General features: G+C 45.3%; 1 protein-coding gene across 1 annotated transcript in view; it reads left to right on the top strand.

Moving 5' to 3' along the window:
• The window catches only part of LOC109904365 (type 2 phosphatidylinositol 4,5-bisphosphate 4-phosphatase), a 34,734-nt gene that overhangs the window by 1,973 nt on the left and 7,406 nt on the right, over positions 1–25,355 (top strand). The window contains exons 2-4 of the mRNA XM_031789140.1: positions 17,791–17,939; positions 21,893–21,999; positions 23,078–23,201. Of these exons, the coding sequence (XP_031645000.1) occupies positions 17,791–17,939; positions 21,893–21,999; positions 23,078–23,201 (380 nt within the window). The remainder of the gene's footprint in view (positions 1–17,790; positions 17,940–21,892; positions 22,000–23,077; positions 23,202–25,355) is intronic.

Raw genomic sequence — 25,355 nt, 5'->3', positions numbered from 1 at the left:
GTGCAGAGTTAGAACACAGAGACTACATTCTTATTGGAACTCTTTTCCCATTATGGTGCAGAGTTAGAACACAGAGACTACATTCTTATTGGAACTCTTTTCCCATTATGGTGCAGCGTTAGAACACAGAGACTACATTCTTATTGGAACTCTTTTCCCATTATGGTGCAGCGTTAGAACACAGAGACTACATTCTTATTGGAACTCTTTTCCCATTATGGTCCAGAGTTCGAACACAGAGACTACATTCTTATTGGAACTCTTTTCCCATTATGGTGCAGAGTTAGAACACAGAGACTACATTCTTATTGGAACCCTTTTCCCATTATGGTGCAGAGTTAGAACACAGAGACTACATTCTTATTGGAACCCTTTTCCCATTATGGTCCAGAGTTAGAACACAGAGACTACATTCTTATTGGAACTCTTTTCCCATTATGGTGCAGAGTTAGAACACAGAGACTACATTCTTATTGGAACCCTTTCCCATTATGGTGCAGAGTTAGAACACAGAGACTACATTCTTATTGGAACTCTTTTCCCATTATGGTCCAGAGTTAGAACACAGAGACTACATTCTTATTGGAACTCTTTTCCCATTATGGTCCAGAGTTAGAACACAGAGACTACATTCTTATTGGAACCCTTTTCCCATTATGGTCCAGAGTTAGAACACAGAGACTACATTCTTATTGGAACTCTTTTCCCATTATGGTCCAGAGTTAGAACACAGAGACTACATTCTTATTGGAACTCTTTTCCCATTATGGTCCAGAGTTAGAACACAGAGACTACATTCTTATTGGAACCCTTTTCCCATTATGGTGCAGAGTTAGAACACAGAGACTACATTCTTATTGGAACCCTTTTCCCATTATGGTGCAGAGTTAGAACACAGAGACTACATTCTTATTGGAACTCTTTTCCCATTATGGTGCAGAGTTAGAACACAGAGACTACATTCTTATTGGAACCCTTTTCCCATTATGGTCCAGAGTTAGAACACAGAGACTACATTCTTATTGGAACCCTTTTCCCATTATGGTCCAGAGTTAGAACACAGAGACTACATTCTTATTGGAACCCTTTTCTCAGAGACTACATTCTTATTGGAACCCTTTTCCCATTATGGTGCACTACTTTTGACCAGAGCATGGGCCCAGAGACGGCCCAAGCCTTTTGGGGGTCCCCCTTGGAGGTCAGGGTAGCCTAGTGGTTAGAGCATTGGACTAGTAACCGAAAGTTTGCAAGTTCGAATCCCAGAGCTGACAAGGTACAAATCTGTCGTTCTGCCCCTGAACAGGCAGTTAACCCACTGTTCCCAGGCTGTCATTGAAAATAAGAATTTGTTCTTAACTGACTTGCCTAGTAAAATAAAGGTAAAATTAAAAGGGTGACTAACAAAATCAGTGGGCTCCCCCTGTAGGTCAGGGTGACTAACAAAATCAATGGGCTCCCCCTGTGTATTCAGCCATGATTACTACACATTTGCTAATTACCAATCCAAAACTTGTTAGCTGACATCAGTGTAGGCTGCTGAGGGGAGGATGGCTCATAATAATGGCTGGAATGGAGTGAATGGAACGGCATCAAACAGCTGGGAACCATGGAAACTCTGTGTTTGGTGTACATAGGAACCATGGAAACTCTGTGTGTGGTGTACATGGGAACCATGTGTTTGGTGTACATGGGAACCATGTGTTTGGTGTACATGGGAACCATGTGTTTGGTGTACATGGGAACCATGTGTTTGGTGTACATGGGAACCATGTGATTGGTGTACATGGGAGCCATGTGTTTGGTGTACATGGGAACCGTGGGAACCATGTGTTTGGTGTACATGGGAACCATGTGTTTGGTGTACATGGGAACCATGTGTTTGGTGTACATGTGATTGGTGTACATGGGAACCATGTGATTGGTGTACATGGGAACCATGTGATTGGTGTACATGGGAGCCATGTGTTTGGTGTACATGGGAACCGTGGGAACCATGTGTTTGGTGTACATGGGAACCATGTGTTTGGTGTACATGGGAACCATGTGATTGGTGTACATGGGAACCATGTGTTTGGTGTACATGGGAACCATGTGATTGGTGTACATGGGAACCATGTGATTGGTGTACATGGGAACCATGTGATTGGTGTACATGGGAGCCATGTGTTTGGTGTACATGGGAACCGTGGGAACCATGTGTTTGGTGTACATGGGAACCATGTGTTTGGTGTACATGGGAACCATGTGTTTGGTGTACATGGGAACCATGTGTTTGGTGTACATGGGAACCATGTGATTGGTGTACATGGGAACCATGTGATTGGTGTACATGGGAACCATGTGATTGGTGTACATGGGAAACCTGTGTTTGGTGTACATGGGAACCCTGTGTTTGGTGTACATGGGAACCATGTGTTTGGTGTACATGGGAACCATGTGTTTGGTGTACATGGGAACCATGTGTTTGGTGTACATTGGAACCATGGGAACCATGTGTTTGGTATCATTCCGCTCCAGCCATTACCACCAGTCCGTCCTTCCCAATTAAGGTTCCACCTACCTCCTGTGGCTGACATGGCTAATTGAGTGACTGTCAGTGACTGACTTAACAAGAGAGAAACTGCTCGTTGGCTTGTTGTTGTGTTCTACGTGAGATAAATAGTCCTCTGGTGGTGCATTATGAGTGGCATAACGAGAGAAAAGTCCTCTGGTGGTGCATTATGAGTGGCATAACGAGAGAAAAGTCCTCTGGTGGTGCATTATGAGTGGCATAACGAGAGAAAAGTCCTCTGGTGGTGCATTATGAGTGGCATAACGAGAGAAAAGTGCATTCTGACAAGCAGACAAATGCACAATTGCGAAAAACAAAACAAAATAAAATAGGTTTTAATGGCCTTTGTTAGAGTGGAATCCCAGCTTTCCTACCAGATTTATTTGTAAACTCTGAACTGTTGGCTGTGAGTGGGGTTCGATGCACTTATAGGGCAACTTGGGGGTGAAACACCACCCTACATCAAAATATTTGTCAAGGAGTGACTTCCTTTTTTTATTAGAGAGATGATATTTTAACTTGAGCAAGAGTATTGGCAACCTGGGAAAGTGGGGGGGGGGGGCGGGGGGGTGACAGAAATGTTTTGGTACCCTTCCAAAGATCTGTGATTCAACACCATCCTGTCTCGGCTCTCATACGGACAATTCTTTCAGCCTCATGGCTTGGTTTTTGCTCTGACATGCACTGTCAGCTGTGGGATCTTATAGACAGGTGTGTTAATTAGACAGGTGTGTTAATTAGACAGGTGTGTGCCTTTCCAAATCATGTCCAATCAATTGAATTTACCACCGGTAGATTGTCCAGGGTGGTTAACTATTTAGCAGCCTTATGGTGTAGAAGATGTCCAGGGTGGTTAACTATTTAGCAGCCTTATGGTGTAGAAGATGTTCAGGGTGGTTAACTATTTAGCAGCCTTATGGTGTAGAAGATGTTCAGGGTGGTTAACTATTTAGCAGCCTTATGGTGTAGAAGATGTTCAGGGTGGTTAACTATTTAGCAGCCTTATGGTGTAGAAGATGTTCAGGGTGGTTAACTATTTAGCAGCCTTATGGTGTAGAAGATGTTCAGGGTGGTTAACTATTTAGCAGCCTTATGGTGTAGAAGATGTCCAGGGTGGTTAACTATTTAGCAGCCTTATGGTGTAGAAGATGTCCAGGGTGGTTAACTATTTAGCAGCCTTATGGTGTAGAAGATGTCCAGGGTGGTTAACTATTTAGCAGCCTTATGGTGTAGAAGATGTCCAGGGTGGTTAACTATTTAGCAGCCTTATGGTGTAGAAAATGTTCTGGGTCCTGCTGGTTCCAGACTTTCCGTGCGCTAGCAGAGAGAACACTATATACTTGACACTAATTAATCAAGAAGCAACTTCTTGGAGAATTCACTTAGTGCACTGTTACATGATTTGGACTTTAAATTCATATTTAGAGGTTAGACTTTAGCATGTATAGCTCGTTAGCACCAGGTGCGCACCCGAGAGATTCAAGATCCTTGGTGTCCACATCAACAACAAACTAGAATGGTCCAAACACACCAAGACAGTCGTGAAGAGGACACAACAAAACCTATTCCGCCTCAGGAAACTAAAAACTATTTGGCATGGGTCCTGAGATCCTCAAAGGTTCTACAGCTGCAACAGAGAGCATCTTGACTGGTTGCATCACTGTCTGGTACGGCAATTGCTCGGCCTCTGACCGCAAGGCACTTCAGAGGGTAGTGCGTACGGCCCAGTACATCACTGGGGCTAAGCTTCCTGTCATCCAGGACCTCTATACCAGGTGGTGTCAAAGGAAGGCCCTAAAAAAAGACCCCAGCCACCCCAGTCATAGACTGTTCTCTCTACTACAGCATGGCAAGCGGTACCGGAGTGCCAAGTCTAGGACAAAAAGGCTTCTCAACAGTTTTTACCCCCAAGCCATAAGACTCATGAACAGGTAACCAAATGGCTACCCGGACTATTTGCATGGTGTGCCTCCCCAACCCTTCTTTACGCTGCTGCTGCTCTCTGTTTATCATACACTGCTCAAAAAAGGGAACACTAAAATAACACATCCTAGATCTGAAGGAATTAAATATTCTTGGAAAACCACACTACAGGCTGATCCAACTTTGATGTAATGTCCTTAAAACAAGTCAAAATGAGCCTCAGTAGTGTGTGTGGCCTCCACGTGCCTGTATGACCTCCCTACAACGCCTGGGCATGCTCCTGATGAGGTGGCGGATGGTCTCCTGAGGGATCTCTTCCCAGAACTGGACTAAAGCATCCGCCAACTCCTGGACAGTCTGTGGCGTTGGTGGATGGAGCGAGACATGGGGTCCCAGATGTGCTCAATTGGATTCAGGTCTGGGGAACGGGCGGGCCAGTCCATAGCATCAATGCCTTCCTCTTGCAGGAACTGCTGACACACTCCAGCCACATGAGGTCTAGCATTGTCTTGCATTAGGAGGAACCCAGGGCCAACCGCACCAGCATATGGTCTCACAAGGGGTCTGATGATCTCATCTCGGTACCTAATGGCAGTCAGGCTACCTCTGGTGAGCACATAGAGGGCTGTGCGGCCCCCCAAAGAAATGACACCACACCATGACTGACCCACCGCCAAACTGGTCATGCTGGAGGATGTTGCAGGCAGCAGAACGTTCTCCACGGCGTCTCCAGACTGTCACATGTGCTCAGTGTGAACCTGCTTTCATCTGTGAAGAGCACAGGGCGCCAGTGGCGAATCAATCTTGGTGTTCTCTGGCAAATGCCAAACCTCCTGCACGGTGTTGGGCTGTAAGCACAACCCCCACCTGTGGACGCCGGGCCCTCATACCACCCTCATGGAGTCTGTTTCTGACCGTATGAGCAGACACATGCACATTTGTGGCCTGCTGGAGGTCATTTAGCAGGGCTCTGGCAGTGCTCCTCCTGCTCCTCCTTGCACAAAGGCGGAGGTAGCGGTCCTGCTGCTGGGTTGTTGCCCTCCTACTGCCTCCTCCATGTCTCCTGATGTACTGGCCTGTCTCCTGGTAGCGCCTCCATGCTCTGGACACTACGCTGACAGACACAGCAAACCTTCTTGCCACAGCTCGCATTAATGTCCCATCCTGGATGAGCTGCACTACCTGAACCACTTGTGTGGGTTGTAGACTCCGTCTCATGCTACCTCTAGAGTGAAAGCACCGCCAGCATTCAAAAGTGACCAAAACATCAGCCAGGAAGCATAGGAACTGAGAAGTGGTCTGTGGTCACCAAGTGCAGAACCACGACTTTATTGGGGGTGTCTTGCTAATTGCCTATAATTTCCACCTGTTGTCTATTCCATTTGCACAACAGCATGTGAAATGTATTGTCAATCAGTGTTGCTTCCTAAGTGGACAGTTTGATTTCACAGAAGTGTGATTGACTTGGAGTTACATTGTGTTGTTTAAGTGTTCCATTTATTTTTTTGAGCAGTGTATATGCATAGTCACTTTAACTATACATTCATGTACATACTACCTCATTTGGGCCGACCAACCAGTGCTCCCGCACATTGGCTAACCGGGCTATCTGCATTGTGTCCCACCACCCACCAACCCCTGTTTTACGCTACTGCTACTCTCTGTTCATCATATATGCATAGTCACTTTAACCATATCTACATGTACATACTACCTCAACAGCCTGAATAACCGGTGCCTGTATGTAGCCTCTCTACTGTATATTGCCCCTCTACTGTATACAGCCTCTCTACTGTCTGTAGCCTCTCTACTGTATATAGCCCCTATACTGTATATAGCCTCTACTGTATATATCCTCTCTACTCTATATAGCCTCACTACTGTATATAGCCTCACTACTGTATATGGCCTCTCTACTGTATATGACCTCTCTACTGTATATGACCTCTCTACTGTATATGACCTCTCTACTGTATATAGCCTCTCTACTGTATATAGCCTCTCTACTGTATATAGCCTCTCTACTGTATGTAGCCTCTACTGTATATAGCCTCTCTACTGTATATAGCCTCTCTACTGTATATAGCCTCTCTACTGTATATAGCCTCTCTACTGTATATAGCCTCACTACTGTATATAGCCTCACTACTGTATATGGCCTCTCTACTGTATATGACCTCTCTACTGTATATGACCTCTCTACTGTATATGACCTCTCTACTGTATATAGCCTCTCTACTGTATATAGCCTCTCTACTGTATATAGCCTCTCTACTGTATGTAGCCTCTACTGTATATAGCCTCTCTACTGTATATAGCCTCTCTACTGTATATAGCCTCTCTACTGTATATAGCCTCTCTACTGTATATGGCCTCTCTACTGTATATGGCCTCTCTACTGTATATGGCCTCTCTACTGTATATGGCCTCTCTACTGTATATAGCCTCTCTACTGTATATAGCCTCTCTACTGTATATGACCTCTCTACTGTATATAGCCCCACTACTGTATATAGCCCCACTACTGTATATAGCCTCTCTACTGTATATAGCCTCTCTACTGTATATAGCCTCTCTACTGTATATAACCTCTCTACTGTATATAGCCTCTCTACTGTATATAGCCTCTCTACTGTATATAGCCTCTCTACTGTATATAGCCTCTCTACTGTATATAGCCCCTCTACTGTATATAGCCTCTCTACTGTATATAACCTCTCTACTGTCTATAGCCTCTCTACTGTATATAGCCCCTCTACTGTATATAACCTCTCTACTGTATATAGCCTCTCTACTGTATATAGCCCCTCTACTGTATATAGCCTCTCTACTGTATATAGCCTCTCTACTGTATATAGCCTCTCTACTGTATATAGCCTGTCTACTGTATATAGCCTGTCTACTGTATATAACCTCTCTACTGTATATAGCCTCTCTACTGTATATAGCCTCTCTACTGTATATAGCCCCTCTACTGTATATAGCCTCTCTACTGTATATAGCCTCTCTACTGTATATAGCCTCTCTACTGTATATAGCCTCTACTGTATATAGCCCCTCTACTGTATATAGCCTCTCTACTGTAATACCCCTACGTTCTGGACGACACAGCCCATAATACCCCTACGTTCTGGACGACAGCCCATAATACCCCTACGTTCTGGACGACAGCCCATAATACCCCTACGTTCTGGACGACAGCCCATAATACCCCTACGTTCTGGACGACAGCCCATAATACCCCTACGTTCTGGACGACAGCCCATAATACCCCTACGTTCTGGACAACAGCCCATAATACCCCTACGTTCTGGACGACACAGCCCATAATACCCCTACGTTCTGGACAACAGCCCATAATACCCCTACGTTCTGGACGACAGCCCATAATACCCCTACGTTCTGGACGACAGCCCATAATACCCCTACGTTCTGAACGACACAGCCCATAATACCCCTACGTTCTGGACGACAGCCCATAATACCCCTACGTTCTGGACAACAGCCCATAATACCCCTACGTTCTGGACAACAGCCCATAATACCCCTACGTTCTGGACGACAGCCCATAATACCCCTACGTTCTGGACGACAGCCCATAATACCCCTACGTTCTGGACAACAGCCCATAATACCCCTACGTTCTGGACGACAGCCCATAATACCCCTACGTTCTGGACGACAGCCCATAATACCCCTACGTTCTGGACCACAGCCCATAATACCCCTACGTTCTGGACGACACAGCCAGTCAACGGCCATATAATGGAGAAACTGAATGACCATTGTTACTCACCTTTGTACACCATGGCATTTAAATCTGATGTCTAATCCATGTTTCACCACAGAATTAACAGTAAACATTGAAACGGTGGACTCTAATGACCTCTAATACGCTGGGAAAGTGACCTGCTTGTCCTGCTTATTTCCTGGATCCAGTCCTATACTGTTTCTGACTGGACTTTTCATTTGCTCTTGACTACTATGACAAAAATGTCAAACGAAATTGATCCAGAAGCTGTCACACATTCCCAGCGTATATTGAAAGCAGTCTCTCTGTGTTTCTGGTAAAGACAAGGTAAAACCTGAACTCTGTGTTATGGCTAATTCTCTTGGTTTATTGGGTTGTATTTGACGACAAACCTCTATCATCCAATGTGGAACAGGGATTAGCCCTGGTCAAAGAGCTGGACTGGGTTCTAGTCTGTCGGTGGGGTGGGTTTGATTAATAAATACCTTTCAGTTAAGAACATATTCTTATTTTCAACGACGGCCTACTGGGGGAACAGTCTGTTCAGGGGCAGAACGACCTTGTCAGCTCGGGATTCAATCTTGCAATCTTTCGGTTACTAGTCCAAAGCTCTAACCACTAGGCTACCTGCCGCCCCCCTCTAACCACTAGGCTACCTGCCGCCCCCCTCTAACCACTGGGCTACCTGCCCCCCTCTAACCACTGGGCTACCTGCCCCCCTCTAACCACTGGGCTACCTGCCCCCCTCTAACCACTGGGCTACCTGCCCCCCTCTAACCACTAGGCTACCTGCCGCCCCCCTCTAACCACTAGGCTACCTGCCGCCCCCCTCTAACCACTAGGCTACCTGCCCCCCTCTAACCACTAGGCTACCTGCCCCCCTCTAACCACTAGGCTACCTGCCGCCCCCCTCTAACCACTAGGCTACCTGCCGCCCCCCTCTAACCACTAGGCTACCTGCCGCCCCCCTCTAACCACTAGGCTACCTGCCGCCCCCCTCTAACCACTAGGCTACCTGCCGCCCCCCTTTAACCACTAGGCTACCTGCCGCCCCCCTCTAACCACTAGGCTACCTGCCGCCCCCCTCTAACCACTAGGCTACCTGCCGCCCCCCTCTAACCACTAGGCTACCTGCTCCCCCCCCCCGCTCTAACCACCAGGCTACCTACTTCCCCCCCCCCCCCCCCCCCCCCCCCCTCTAGCCACTAGTCTACCTGCCCCCCCACCCCCCCCCTCTAGCCACTAGTCTACCTGCCTCCCCCCTCTAACCACTAGTCTACCTGCCACCTCTGGTTACCTGGACTGGTTTAGTTGAAGGTTTTTGTACTACTCTAGAATAGTCAGTACACAGCTGTACTCCTCAGTGAGAGGACAGACAAGATTCCTAGAGAGCGTCGTTGAATCACCGAATTGAATGCACTTCTAAAACCTCAAAAGTATGTTTACATGCACAGTAATCATTCGATGGTGAACTGATTAGTAGGCAGATTAGTCATGTGCCCTCTTTACACTGCTTATCTTAATCGGCCAAAGGGCAAAATCGAAGTAAGCGTATGAATATTAAAGCACCTGTTTTTTTTTCCCTGAGCAATCTGTCATATTATTAGGACATGTAAACACCTGAATCTGCACTCCAGAGGTGTATTTAATCTGGTCCTGTGTTAGTTCCAGAGGTGTATTTAATCTGGTCCTGTGTTAGTTCCAGAGGTGTATTTAATCTGGTCCTGTGTTAGTTCCAGAGGTGTATTTAATCTGGTCCTGTGTTAGTTCCAGAGGTGTATTTAATCTGGTTCTGTGTTAGTTCCAGAGGTGTATTTAATCTGGTCCTGTGTTAGTTCCAGAGGTGTATTTAATCTGGTCCTGTGTTAGTTCCAGAGGTGTATTTAATCTGGTCCTGTGTTAGTTCCAGAGGTGTATTTAATCTGGTCCTGTGTTAGTTCCAGAGGTGTATTTAATCTGGTCCTGTGTTAGTTCAATGAGGTGTATTTAATCTGGTCCTGTGTTAGTTCCAGAGGTGTATTTAATCTGGTCCTGTGTTAGTTCCAGAGGTGTATTTAATCTGGTCCTGTGTTAGTTCCAGAGGTGTATTTAATCTGGTCCTGTGTTAGTTCCAGAGGTGTATTTAATCTGGTCCTGTGTTAGTTCCAGAGGTGTATTTAATCTGGTCCTGTGTTAGTTCCAGAGGTGTATTTAATCTGGTCCTGTGTTAGTTCCATGAGGTGTATTTAATCTGGTCCTGTGTTAGTTCCATGAGGTGTATTTAATCTGGTCCTGTGTTAGTTCCAGAGGTGTATTTAATCTGGTCCTGTGTTAGTTCCAGAGGTGTATTTAATCTGGTCCTGTGTTAGTTCCAGAGGTGTATTTAATCTGGTCCTGTGTTAGTTCCAGAGGTGTATTTAATCTGGTCCTGTGTTAGTTCCAGAGGTGTATTTAATCTGGTCCTGTGTTAGTTCCAGAGGTGTATTTAATCTGGTCCTGTGTTAGTTCCAGAGGTGTATTTAATCTGGTCCTGTGTTAGTTCCAGAGGTGTATTTAATCTGGTCCTGTGTTAGTTCCATGAGGTGTATTTAATCTGGTTGTGTGTTAGTTCCATGAGGTGTATTTAATCTGGTCCTGTGTTAGTTCCATGAGGTGTATTTAATCTGGTTGTGTGTTAGTTCCATGAGGGAAGTGAGTTCAGAACTACTGGCTTTATCCTTTTTATATATATATATAGCCTAGCTCTGTGATATATAGCCTAGCTCTGTGATATATAGCCTAGCTCTGTGATATATAGCTTAGCTCTGTGATATATAGCCTAGCTCTGTGATATATAGCCTAGCTCTGTGATATATAGCTTAGCTCTGTGATATATAGCCTAGCTCTGTGATATATAGCTTAGCTCTGTGATATATAGCCTAGCTCTGTGATATATAGCCTAGCTCTGTGATATATAGCTTAGCTCTGTGATATATAGCCTAGCTCTGTGATATATAGCCTAGCTCTGTGATATATAGCCTAGCTCTGTGATATATAGCCTAGCTCTGTGATATATAGCCTAGCTCTGTGATATATAGCCTAGCTCTGTGATATATAGCCTAGCTCTGTGATATATAGCCTAGCTCTGTGATATATAGCCTAGCTCTGTGATATATAGCCTAGCTCTGTGATATATATCCTGGCTCTGTGATACAGTGCCTTGCGAAAGTATTCGGCCCCTTGAACTTTGCGACCTTTTGCCACATTTCAGGCTTCAAACATAAAGATATAAAACTGTATTTTTTTGTGAAGAATCAACAACAAGTGGGACACAATCATGAAGTGGAACGACATTTATTGGATATTTCAAACTTTTTTAACAAATCAAAAACTGAAAAATTGGCCGTGCAAAATTATTCAGCCCCCTTAAATTAATACTTTGTAGCGCCACCTTTTGCTGCGATTACAGCTGTAAGTCGCTTGGGGTATGTCTCTATCAGTTTTGCACATCGAGAGACTGACATTTTTTCCCATTCCTCCTTGCAAAACAGCTCGAGCTCAGTGAGGTTGGATGGAGAGCATTTGTGAACAGCAGTTTTCAGTTCTTTCCACAGATTCTCGATTGGATTCAGGTCTGGACTTTGACTTGGCCATTCTAAAACCTGGATATGTTTATTTTTGAACCATTCCATTGTAGATTTTGCTTTATGTTTTGGATCATTGTCTTGTTGGAAGACAAATCTCCGTCCCAGTCTCAGGTCTTTTGCAGACTCCATCAGGTTTTCTTCCAGAATGGTCCTGTATTTGGCTCCATCCATCTTCCCATCAATTTTAACCATCTTCCCTGTCCCTGCTGAAGAAAAGCAGGCCCAAACCATGATGCTGCCACCACCATGTTTGACAGTGGGGATGGTGTGTTCAGGGTGATGAGCTGTGTTGCTTTTACGCCAAACATAACGTTTTGCATTGTTGCCAAAAAGTTCCATTTTGGTTTCATCTGACCAGAGCACCTTCTTCCACATGTTTGGTGTGTCTCCCAGGTGGCTTGTGGCAAACTTTAAACAACACTTTTTATGGATATCTTTAAGAAATGGCTTTCTTCTTTCCACTCTTCCATAAAGGCCAGATTTGTGCAATATACGACTGATTGTTGTCCTATGGACAGAGTCTCCCACCTCAGCTGTAGATCTCTGCAGTTCATCCAGAGTGATCATGGGCCTCTTGGCTGCATCTCTGATCAGTCTTCTCCTTGTATGAGCTGAAAGTTTAGAGGGACGGCCAGGTCTTGTTAGATTTGCAGTGGTCTGATACTCCTTCCATTTCAATATTATCGCTTGCACAGTGCTCCTTGGGATGTTTAAAGCTTGGGAAATCTTTTTGTATCCAAATCCGGCTTTAAACTTCTTCACAACAGTATCTCGGACCTGCCTGGTGTGTTCCTTGTTCTTCATGATGCTCTTTGCGCTTTTAACGGACCTCTGAGACTATCACAGTGCAGGTGCATTTATACGGAGACTTGATTACACACAGGTGGATTGTATTTATCATCATTAGTCATTTAGGTCAACATTGGATCATTCAGAGATCCTCACTGAACTTCTGGAGAGAGTTTGCTGCACTGAAAGTAAAGGGGCTGAATAATTTTGCACGCCCAATTTTTCCGTTTTTGATTTGTTAAAAAAGTTTGAAATATCCAATAAATGTCGTTCCACTTCATGATTGTGTCCCACTTGTTGTTGATTCTTCACAAAAAAATACAGTTTTATATCTTTATGTTTGAAGCCTGAAATGTGGCAAAAGGTCGCAAAGTTCAAGGGGGGCGAATACTTTCCCAAGGCACTGTATATAGCCTGGCTCTGTGATATATAGCCTAGCTCTGTGATATATAGCCTAGCTCTGTGATATATAGCCTAGCTCTGTGATATATAGCCTAGCTCTGTGATATATAGCTTAGCTCTGTGATATATAGCCTAGCTCTGTGATATATAGCCTAGCTCTGTGATATATAGCCTAGCTCTGTGATATATAGCCTAGCTCTGTGATATATAGCCTAGCTCTGTGATATATAGCCTAGCTCTGTGATATATATCCTGGCTCTGTGATACAGTGCCTTGCGAAAGTATTCGGCCCCTTGAACTTTGCGACCTTTTGCCACATTTCAGGCTTCAAACATAAAGATATAAAACTGTATTTTTTTGTGAAGAATCAACAACAAGTGGGACACAATCATGAAGTGGAACGACATTTATTGGATATTTCAAACTTTTTTAACAAATCAAAAACTGAAAAATTGGCCGTGCAAAATTATTCAGCCCCCTTAAATTAATACTTTGTAGCGCCACCTTTTGCTGCGATTACAGCTGTAAGTCGCTTGGGGTATGTCTCTATCAGTTTTGCACATCGAGAGACTGACATTTTTTCCCATTCCTCCTTGCAAAACAGCTCGAGCTCAGTGAGGTTGGATGGAGAGCATTTGTGAACAGCAGTTTTCAGTTCTTTCCACAGATTCTCGATTGGATTCAGGTCTGGACTTTGACTTGGCCATTCTAAAACCTGGATATGTTTATTTTTGAACCATTCCATTGTAGATTTTGCTTTATGTTTTGGATCATTGTCTTGTTGGAAGACAAATCTCCGTCCCAGTCTCAGGTCTTTTGCAGACTCCATCAGGTTTTCTTCCAGAATGGTCCTGTATTTGGCTCCATCCATCTTCCCATCAATTTTAACCATCTTCCCTGTCCCTGCTGAAGAAAAGCAGGCCCAAACCATGATGCTGCCACCACCATGTTTGACAGTGGGGATGGTGTGTTCAGGGTGATGAGCTGTGTTGCTTTTACGCCAAACATAACGTTTTGCATTGTTGCCAAAAAGTTCCATTTTGGTTTCATCTGACCAGAGCACCTTCTTCCACATGTTTGGTGTGTCTCCCAGGTGGCTTGTGGCAAACTTTAAACAACACTTTTTATGGATATCTTTAAGAAATGGCTTTCTTCTTTCCACTCTTCCATAAAGGCCAGATTTGTGCAATATACGACTGATTGTTGTCCTATGGACAGAGTCTCCCACCTCAGCTGTAGATCTCTGCAGTTCATCCAGAGTGATCATGGGCCTCTTGGCTGCATCTCTGATCAGTCTTCTCCTTGTATGAGCTGAAAGTTTAGAGGGACGGCCAGGTCTTGTTAGATTTGCAGTGGTCTGATACTCCTTCCATTTCAATATTATCGCTTGCACAGTGCTCCTTGGGATGTTTAAAGCTTGGGAAATCTTTTTGTATCCAAATCCGGCTTTAAACTTCTTCACAACAGTATCTCGGACCTGCCTGGTGTGTTCCTTGTTCTTCATGATGCTCTTTGCGCTTTTAACGGACCTCTGAGACTATCACAGTGCAGGTGCATTTATACGGAGACTTGATTACACACAGGTGGATTGTATTTATCATCATTAGTCATTTAGGTCAACATTGGATCATTCAGAGATCCTCACTGAACTTCTGGAGAGAGTTTGCTGCACTGAAAGTAAAGGGGCTGAATAATTTTGCACGCCCAATTTTTCCGTTTTTGATTTGTTAAAAAAGTTTGAAATATCCAATAAATGTCGTTCCACTTCATGATTGTGTCCCACTTGTTGTTGATTCTTCACAAAAAAATACAGTTTTATATCTTTATGTTTGAAGCCTGAAATGTGGCAAAAGGTCGCAAAGTTCAAGGGGGGCGAATACTTTCGCAAGGCACTGTATATAGCCTGGCTCTGTGATATATAGCCTAGCTCTGTGATATATAGCCTAGCTCTGTGATATATAGCCTAGCTCTGTGATATATAGCCTAGCTCTGTGATATATAGCCTAGCTCTGTGATATATAGCCTAGCTCTGTGATATATAGCCTAGCTCTGTGATATATAGCCTAGCTCTGTGATATATAGCCTAGCTCTGTGATATATAGCCTAGCTCTGTGATGTATAGCCTAGCTCTGTGATATATAGCCTGGCTCTGTGATATATAGCCTAGCTCTGTGATATATAGCCTAGCTCTGTGATATATAGCCTAGCTCTGTGATATATAGCCTAGCTCTGTGATATATAGCCTAGCTCTGTGATATATAGCCTAGCTCTGTGATATATAGCCTAGCTCTGTGATATATAGCCTGGCTCTGTGATATATAGCCTGGCTCTGTGATATATAGCCTAGCTCTGTGAGATATATAGCCTAGCTCTGTGATATACAGTGCCTTGCGAAAGTATTCGGCCCCCTTGAACTTTGCGACCTTTTGCCACATTTCAGGCTTCAAACATAAAGATATAAAACTGTATTTTTTTGTGAAGAATCAACAACAAGTGGGACACAATCATGAAGTGGAACGAAATTTATTGGATATTTCAAACTTTTTTGTATACACACACTGTATATACACAGTCAATGCAAGCTGTGGCAAGAAGGTTTGCTGTGTCTGTCAGCGTAGTGTCCAGAGCATGGAGGCGCTACCAGGAGACAGGCCAGTACATCAGGAGACGTGGAGGAGGCCGTAGGAGGGCAACAACCCAGCAGCAGGACCACTACCTCCACTACCTCCGCCTTTGTGCAAGGAGGAGCACTGCCAGAGCCCTGCAAAATGACCTCCAGCAGGCCACAAATGTGCATGTGTCTGCTCATACGGTCAGAAACAGACTCCACGAGGGTGGTATGAGGGCCCGACGTCCACAGGTGGGGGTTGTGCTTACAGCCCAACACCGTGCAGGAGGAGTGTGGTTTTCCACTTTAATTTTGAGTGTGACTCCAAATCCAGACCTCCAAGGGTTGATACATTTGATTTCCATTGATACTTTGTGTGTGATTTTGTTGTCAGCACATTCAACTACGTAAAGAAAAAAGTATTTAATAAGAATATTTCATTCATTTGATCTAGGATGTGTTATTTTAGTGTTCCCTTTATTTTTTTGAGCAGTGTGTATATATATATATATATAAGCCTAGCTCTGTGATATATAGCCTAGCTCTGTGATATATAGCCTAGCTCTGTGATATATAGCCTAGCTCTGTGATATATAGCCTAGCTCTGTGATATATAGCCTAGCTCTGTGATATATAGCCTAGCTCTGTGATATATAGCCTAGCTCTGTGATATATAGCCTAGCTCTGTGATATATAGCCTAGCTCTGTGATATATAGCCTAGCTCTGTGATATATAGCCTAGCTCTGTGATATATAGCCTAGCTCTGTGATATATAGCCTAGCTCTGTGATATATAGCCTAGCTCTGTGATATATAGCCTAGCTCTGTGATATATAGCCTAGCTCTGTGATATATAGCCTAGCTCTGTGATATATAGCCTAGCTCTGTGATATATAGCCTAGCTCTGTGATATATAGCCTAGCTCTGTGATATATAGCCTAGCTCTGTGATATATAGCCTAGCTCTGTGATATATAGCCTAGCTCTGTGATATATAGCCTAGCTCTGTGATATATAGCCTAGCTCTGTGATATATAGCTTAGCTCTGTGATATATAGCCTAGCTCTGTGATATATAGCCTAGCTCTGTGATATATAGCTTAGCTCTGTGATATATAGCCTAGCTCTGTGAAATATAGCTTAGCTCTGTGATATATAGCCTAGCTCTGTGATATATAGCCTAGCTCTGTGATATATAGCCTTAGCTCTGTGATATATAGCCTAGCTCTGTGATATATAGCCTAGCTCTGTGATATATAGCCTAGCTCTGTGATATATAGCCTTAGCTCTGTGATATATAGCCTAGCTCTGTGATATATAGCCTAGCTCTGTGATATATAGCCTAGCTCTGTGATATATAGCCTAGCTCTGTGATATATAGCCTAGCTCTGTGATATATAGCCTAGCTCTGTGATATATAGCCTAGCTCTGTGATATGAATGTCATTGTAAATAAGAATGTTTTCTTAACTGACTTGTTAAATAAAGGTATTAAAAATAAATAGGTCAGTTCTGCTTTTTGACCCAAACAGAGGAGGGGGGGGGGGGGGTGTATTGACATCAGGAAGTAACTCCCTTTGGCTGTCAACTGACCCAGCTTTATTTTCACTCATCTCCCAGGTCGACCTTAAAGAAAATGGAAGTGAAAGCAGGGCCTTGTCTGTAGGCCTAAAAACATGAAATTGTGTACGATGTCATTACATCAAGGCAGCCTAGTGGTTAAGAGCAATGGGCCAGTAACCGAAGGGTCGCTGGTTCAAATGTCAAGCAAAAATACACCCGCAGGTGCACCTCCGATTGACTCAAGGGATGTGAACCAGCCTATCAAAAGCTTCTAAATCCATGACATCATTTTCTGGAATATTCCAAGCTGTTTAAAGGCACAGTCAACTTAGTGTATGTAAACTTCTGACCCACTGGAATTGTGATACAGTGAATTATAAGTGAAATAATCTGTCTGTAAACAATTGTTGGAAAAATTACTTGTCACGCACAAAGTTGATGTCCTAACCAACTTGCCAAAACTATAGTTTGTTAACAAGAAGTTTGTGGAGTGGTTGAAAAATTAGTTTTAATGACTCCAACATCAGTGTATGTAAACTTCTGACTTCAACTGTATCTAATGGGTCATTAAACCAGGTGTGTCTGTGTCTCTCCCTTCCAGCTGAACTCCCTCCCCCCTACACAGCCATTGCCAGTCCCGACCCAGGGGGGGTACCCGTCATCAACTGCCGGGTGTGTCAGTCTCTCATTAACCTGGATGGCAAGCTTCATCAGCACGTGGTGAAATGTACTGTGTGCAACGAGGCCACGGTAAGACTCAACTGCACTTGTGTGTGTGTATGTGTGTTTGTGGTGAGACCATGCAGACTCCCTACTGCTACTGATGATGATTCTACTGCTTTGTCAATTCTCATCCTACTGTTGCTTCACTGGTCTCTAAATATTCTCTTAGGTCTGAGTATTTGTCACAGTGTAATAGGAAATGCAGCTCTGTCTCTACCTCTCCCCTGGAGCAGAGTGAGCACAGCCTGTCCTCTCTGGGCAGCCAGGTTTGTCTGTGACGTCCATTCTCTATAGCCAGACTGTCCTCTCTGGGCAGCCAGGTTTGTCTGTGACGACCGGTCTCTATAGCCAGACTGTCCTCTCTGGGCAGCCAGGTTTGTCTGTGACGACCGGTCTCTATAGCCAGACTGTCCTCTCTGGGCAGCCAGGTTTGTCTGTGACGACCGGTCTCTATAGCCAGACTGTCCTCTCTGGGCAGCCAGGTTTGTCTGTGACGACCGGTCTCTATAGCCAGACTGTCCTCTCTGGGCAGCCAGGTTTGTCTGTGACGACCGGTCTCTATAGCCAGACTGTTCTCTCTGGGCAGCCAGGTTTGTCTGTGACGACCGGTCTCTATATTCAGACTGTCCTCTCTGGGCAGCCAGGTTTGTCTGTGACGACCGGTCTCTATAGCCAGACTGTCCTCTCTGGGCAGCCAGGTTTGTCTGTGACGACCGGTCTCTATAGCCAGACTGTCCTCTCTGGGCAGCCAGGTTTGTCTGTGACGACCGGTCTCTATAGCCAGACTGTGCTCTCTGGGCAGCCAGGTTTGTCTGTGACGACCGGTCTCTATAGCCAGACTGTGCTCTCTGGGCAGCCAGGTTTGTCTGTGACGACCGGTCTCTATAGCCAGACTGTCCTCTCTGGGCAGCCAGGTTTGTCTGTGACGACCGGTCTCTACAGCCAGCCTGTCCTCTCTGGGCAGCCAGACCGGTCTCTATAGCCAGACTGTGCTCACTGAGTCTGTACCTAGTCAGTGTTTCTTCAGTTTTCTATCAGTCACAGTGGTCAGATAGTCTGCCACCATGTACTGTCTGTTTAGAGACAAATAGCATTGAAGTTTACTTTGTTGTGGTGTGGTGTCTTTCCAATATGATATATTTTTGTTTTGTTTTGTGATGATTTGTTTGGGCCAGATTTTCTGAGTGCTGTCCTGAGGCTCTATGGGGTTGGTTTGGTGAACTGAGCCTCAGAACCAGCTGGCTGAGTGTTGTCCTGAGGCTCTATGGGGTTGGTTTGGTGAACTGAGCCTCAGAACCAGCTGGCTGAGTGTTGTCCTGAGGCTCTATGGGGTTGGTTTGGTGAACTGAGCCTCAGAACCAGCTGGCTGAATGCTGTCCTGAGGCTCTATGGGGTTGGTTTGGGTTAGGGAACTGAGCCTCAGAACCAGCTGGCTGAATGCTGTCCTGAGACTCTATGGGGTTGGTTTGGGTTGGTGAACTGAGCCTCAGAACCAGCTGGCTGAGTGTTGTCCTGAGACTCTATGGGGTTGGTTTGGGTTGGTGAACTGAGCCTCAGAACCAGCTGGCTGAGTGTTGTCCTGAGGCTCTATGGGGTTGGTTTGGGTTGGTGAACTGAGCCTCAGAACCAGCTGGCTGAGTGCTGTCCTGAGACTCTATGGGGTTGGTTTGGTGAACTGAGCCTCAGAACCAGCTGGCTGAATGCTGTCCTGAGGCTCTATGGGGTTGGTTTGGGTTGGTGAACTGAGCCTCAGAACCAGCTGGCTGAATGCTGTCCTGAGGCTCTATGGGGTTGGTTTGGGTTGGTGAACTGGGCCTCAGAACCAGCTGGCTGAGTGTTGTCCTGAGGCTCTATGGGGTTGGTTTGGGTTGGTGAACTGAGCCTCAGAACCAGCTGGCTGAGTGCTGTCCTGAGGCTCTATGGGGTTGGTTTGGGTTGGTGAACTGAGCCTCAGAACCAGCTGGCTGAGTGTTGTCCTGAGGCTCTATGGGGTTGGTTTGGGTTGGTGAACTGAGCCTCAGAACCAGCTGGCTGAGTGTTGTCCTGAGGCTCTATGGGGTTGGTTTGGGTTGGTGAACTGAGCCTCAGAACCAGCTGGCTGAGTGCTGTCCTGGGGCTCTATGGGGTTGGTTTGGGTTGGTGAACTGAGCCTCAGAACCAGCTGGCTGAGTGCTGTCCTGGGGCTCTATGGGGTTGGTTTGGGTTGGTGAACTGAGCCTCAGAACCAGCTGGCTGAATGCTGTCCTGAGGGTCTATGGGGTTGGTTTGGGTTGGTGAACTGAGCCTCAGAACCAGCTGGCTGAATGCTGTCCTGAGGGTCTATGGGGTTGGTTTGGGTTGGTGAACTGAGCCTCAGAACCAGCTGGCTGAGTGTTGTCCTGAGGCTCCATGGGGTTGGTTTGGGTTGGTGAACTGAGCCTCAGAACCAGCTGGCTGAGTGCTGTCCTGAGGCTCTATGGGGTTGGTTTGGGTTAGTGAACTGAGCCTCAGAACCAGCTGGCTGAATGCTGTCCTGAGGCTCTATGGGGTTGGTTTGGGTTGGTGAACTGAGCCTCAGAACCAGCTGGCTGAGTGCTGTCCTGAGGCTCTATGGGGTTGGTTTGGGTTAGTGAACTGAGCCTCAGAACCAGCTGGCTGAGGGGACTCTTCTCTTGTTTCATCTCATGACATTGTAGAGCTGTGTGATGGAATGTTTTGGGGTCACTTGTTTTTAGATGGTTGTAAAATTTGATGGCTCTTTTTTCTATTCGAATGAGGAGGGGGTATTGGCCCAGTTCTGCTCTACGTGCTTAATTTGGAGTTTTTCTTTGCACTTGCGATACAGTCTTAGTGTCTAACAGATTAATAACACTGTTATTAACATGCTATTACATACGAATGTAGTAACTACTCTACAACTGCATAGTCATGGAGTTGAGCTGGGGTTTGTTGTTACACGAGTGGACTAAAGATTGTAGCCTCGTTTAAACCAGACAGATGTTGCTAGCTCAATTTCTGTTTCGCGTACCAGAAGTGAAGTGAAACAAATTGTGAGTGCGGTGTTTCAGTCTGGTTTTTTACGAGGCTATAAAGATTGTTCCTTCTTCTACGACAGCGTGGACCCACAGTACCACAGCCAGTAGTTTCCTCAGTCGTCTCAGCTGAGACGGATCAAATAGTCAGTCAGTCGATCCGTGCGTGCCGAGGCTGACCCCTCAACAAGACGGTGTTAGTAGCAGTCTAATACTGCCGTGCTCTGCTCTGTCGAAACTCAACCAGGGCTTGTAACACAAGAATCCAGGGACATGACTCAGCAAAATGACCAACTAATTGGAATGGAATTGGGTGTGTCTCCTGTGAATAAGAGTGTTTGTAACGAGACTCTAATAAGAGTTGGGAAGTAAGTTCAGGGAGTGTTTTAATAAAATAAATGGAACAGAACACAGACAGGAAACACTAACAGAACACAGACAGGAAACACTAACAGAACACAGACAGGAAACACTAACAGAACACAGACAGGAAACACTAACAGAACACAGACAGGAAACACTAACAGAACACAGACAGGAAACAGAAACAGTGACCCCTGGGAAGGAACCAAAGGGAGTGACAGATATCCCTCCCACCATCGTTACACGCAGCGTCAGACCCACCTGGACTCCATATATATGTGTGTGTGTGTGTGTGTGTGTGTGTGTGTGTGTGTGTGTGTGTGTGTGTGTGTGTGTGTGTGTGTGTGTGTGTGTGTGTGTGTGTGTGTGTGTGTGTGTATATACATATATGGAAGGTAATCAGGGACGTGATGGGGTCCAGGTGAGTCTGACGCCCCGTAGGTACGTGTAACGATGGTGTGTGCCATAAGGAGCAGCCTGGTGACCTAGAGTCCGGAGAGGGATTACACGTGACAGTGTTATTGTGTTTTTATTATGTGATTTTACTGTGTAATTTACTAGCAATGAAATGATTTCAAATGGATTTAAATGGTTTCTTTCTTTCAGCCTATCAAAAACCCACCGACTGGGAAGAAGTATGTACGCTGTCCCTGTAACTGCCTCCTCATCTGCAAAGACTCATCTAGGAGGATAGGATGCCCCAGACCCAACTGGTAGGTGATAGGATGCCCCAGACCCAACTGGTAGGTGATAGGATGCCCCAGACCCAACTGGTAGGTGATAGGATGCCCCAGACCCAACTGGTAGGTGATAGGATGCCCCAGACCCAACTGGTAGGTCATAGGATGCCCCAGACCCAACTGGTAGGTGATAGGATGCCCCACCACAGTCCAGTAGATAAACCCTTGCTGGTCTAGAGTCCAGCAGATGAACCCTTGCTGGTCTAAAGTCCAGCAGATGAACCCTTGCTGGTCTAAAGTCCAGCAGATGAACCCTTGCTGGTCTAAAGTCCAGCAGATTAACCCTTGCTGGTCTAGAGTCCAGCAGATTAACCCTTGCTGGTCTAGAGTCCAGCAGATGAACCCTTGCTGGTCTAGAGTCCAGCAGATGAACCCTTGCTGGTCTTTAGTCCAGCAGATGAACCCTTGCCCAGTCTAGAGTCCAGCAGATGAACCCTTGCTGGTCTAGAGTCCAGCAGATGAACCCTTGCTGGTCTAGAGTCCAGCAGATGAACCCTTGCTGGTCTAGAGTCCAGCAGATGAACCCTTGCTGGTCTAGAGTCCAGTAGATGAACCCTTGCTGGTCTGGAGTCCAGTAGATGAACCCTTGCTGGTCTAGAGTCCAGTAGATGAACCCTTGCTGGTCTAGAGTCCAGCAGATGAACCCTTGCTGGTCTAGAGTCCAGCAGATGAACCCTTGCTGGTCTAGAGTCCAGCAGATGAACCCTTGCTGGTCTAGAGTCCAGCAGATGAACCCTTGCTGGTCTAGAGTCCAGCAGATGAACCCTTGCTGGTCTAGAGTCCAGTAGATGAACCCTTGCTTGCACCTGGAGAGGATGTTTTCAGAAATGTTCTAAGAAACAGCCAAAGTGAAATCCTGGTAGCCTTTTTAAAACAGCCTGATGGATGTTGTTGCATACGGAAATGTTCAAGACCATGAATCCAATAACAAACTGACCATCAGTAACCAACTGACAATAGTACCACTTACCTGGGAAACATGGGTAAACAAAAACGATCCATCACTACTGTATGGTAACCCCTCCCCCTCTGTGTGCCCCGCCCCCTACAGCAGACGCATCATCAACCTGAGCCCGGTGATGGTGATTCCAGAGGAGCAGCCGGCCCAGCCAGCCCTGCCAGTCCAGCCTGAGGGCACGAGGGTGGTCTGTGGCCACTGTGGAAACGCCTTCCTCGTATGTGGCCAATCAGTATGCCCTCTGAGCAGCAGTCAGTACCTTCTGGCCTATTAGAGACTAGCCTGTATTCATAAAGTATCTCAGAGTGGTAGTGCTGGTCTAGGATAAGGTCTCCCTTGTCCAATCCTTATAATCGAAAAGGCAAAACAGCACTCCTACACTGAGACGCTTAATAAATGTGTTGTGCAGTCTTGCCAACGACAGTGATCATATGAGTTTGGCAAGACAGCACAAACCGATCTGGGACCAGGCTAATAAGGCAAAGACTGTGTGTGTGGTTCTCAAGTCTGGGACCAGGCTAATAAGGCAAAGGCTGTGTGTGTGGTTCTCAGTTCTTGACTTGGGCTGTTTCTTTTTCAAGTTGATCCATTCACAGATATTCCCAAATGACAATATGCTACAGAGACCTCTGATTATTGTCAAGGGTTCATACACAGTTTGACAGATGGAATTTCAGGACTTCTCCATGACTCGTCGTGACTTTACCACGACGTATCGTGACTTTACCATGACTCGTTGTGACTTTACCACAACGTATTGTGACTTTACCATGACTCGCTGTGACTTTACCAAGACGTATCGTGACTTTTCCATGACTCGTCGTGACTTTACCATGACTTATCGTGACTTTACCAAGACTTATCGTGACTTTACCATGACTTATCGTGACTTTACCAAGACTTATCGTGACTTTACCAAGACTCATCGTGACTTTACCAAGACTTATCGTGACTTTACCATGACTCGTCGTGACTTTACCAAGACTCATCGTGACTTTACCATGACTTATCGTGACTTTTCCATGACTCGTCGTGACTTTACCAAGACTCATCGTGACTTTACCATGACTTATCGTGACTTTTCCATGACTCGTTGTGACTTTACCAAGACTTATCGTGACTTCTCCAAGACTCGTCGTGACTTTTCCATGACTTACAGTTGAAGTCGGAAGTTTACATACACCTTAGCCAACTACATTTAAACTCAGTTTTTCACAATTCCTGACATTTAATCCTAGTAAAAATTCCCTGTCTTAGGTCAGTTAGGATCACCACTTTATTTTAAGAATGTGAAATGTCAGAATAAGAGTAGAGAGAATGGCTTATTTCAGCTTTTATTTCTTTCATCACATTCCCAGTGGGTCAGAAGTTTACATACACTCAATTAGTTTTTGGTAGCATTGCCTTTAAATTGTTTAACTTGGGTCAAACGTTTCGGGTAGCCTTCCACAAGCTTCCCACAGTAAGTTGGGTGAATTTAGGCCCATTCCTCCTGACAGAGCTGGTGTAACTGAGTCAGGTTTGTAGGCCTCCTTGCTCGCACACGCTTCTTCAGTTCTGCCCACATCCAAAAACTTTGTTTTAATGAATTCCTTCATTCATAGAATCGGCAAAAACATGGATAATACTTCAAGGTAGCTAACTAAGACATGTTGATCTATAACCTTACAAAGCCTCAAATATTCATGTCTCTTGGGAGATCTATGCTCAGCGTGAAAGCAATTTGTCAATTAGGCTATTCTTAAAATGTTCTTATGACGTATCCTTGTGATTTAATAGAGGTAGTCCCAGGTTTCCCATAACAGTGTCGGTGGACAGGTGACAATGAGTCCGTGACATTAATGCTTAACTCTGTAGCTAAACAGTTAACGAGCAACATTTTGTCTATTTCGTTAGCTATTTAGTTAGCCTATCAGAACACCTGCTGGTGAAATGTCTCCATCTCCAACAGTCTACTGGTGTGTGTGTGTGTGGATTGAACAAAGTGGAATCAAGATATGAATGCACTCTCCACTGCTATTCAATACAGATCCCAGTCCACTTTGATCAACCATTTTTTTGCCACTGTGTGTGAATCCGGGCCACTTTTGTTTCATAAAGGAGACTGTACGCAGTTCCTCAAGAATTGGAGGCGCTCTGGACAGCTCCGGCCAAAGTCGAAAAAGAGTATAAAGTGATGTATTGATCCCCAGGTTGCATCCCAGATGGCACTCTATTCCCTACATAGTGCACTACTTTAGACCAGAGCCCTATGGCACTCTAGTCCATATATAGTGCACTACTTTAGACCAGAGCCCTATGGCACCCTATACCCTACATAGTGCACTACCTTAGACCAGAGCCCTATGGCACTCTAGTCCATATATAGTGC

The sequence above is a fragment of the Oncorhynchus kisutch genome, linkage group LG14 (assembly GCF_002021735.2).
Source record: "Oncorhynchus kisutch isolate 150728-3 linkage group LG14, Okis_V2, whole genome shotgun sequence".
NCBI classification, from domain to species: domain Eukaryota; kingdom Metazoa; phylum Chordata; class Actinopteri; order Salmoniformes; family Salmonidae; genus Oncorhynchus; species Oncorhynchus kisutch.
This window is presented reverse-complemented; position numbering and strand designations above follow the sequence as displayed.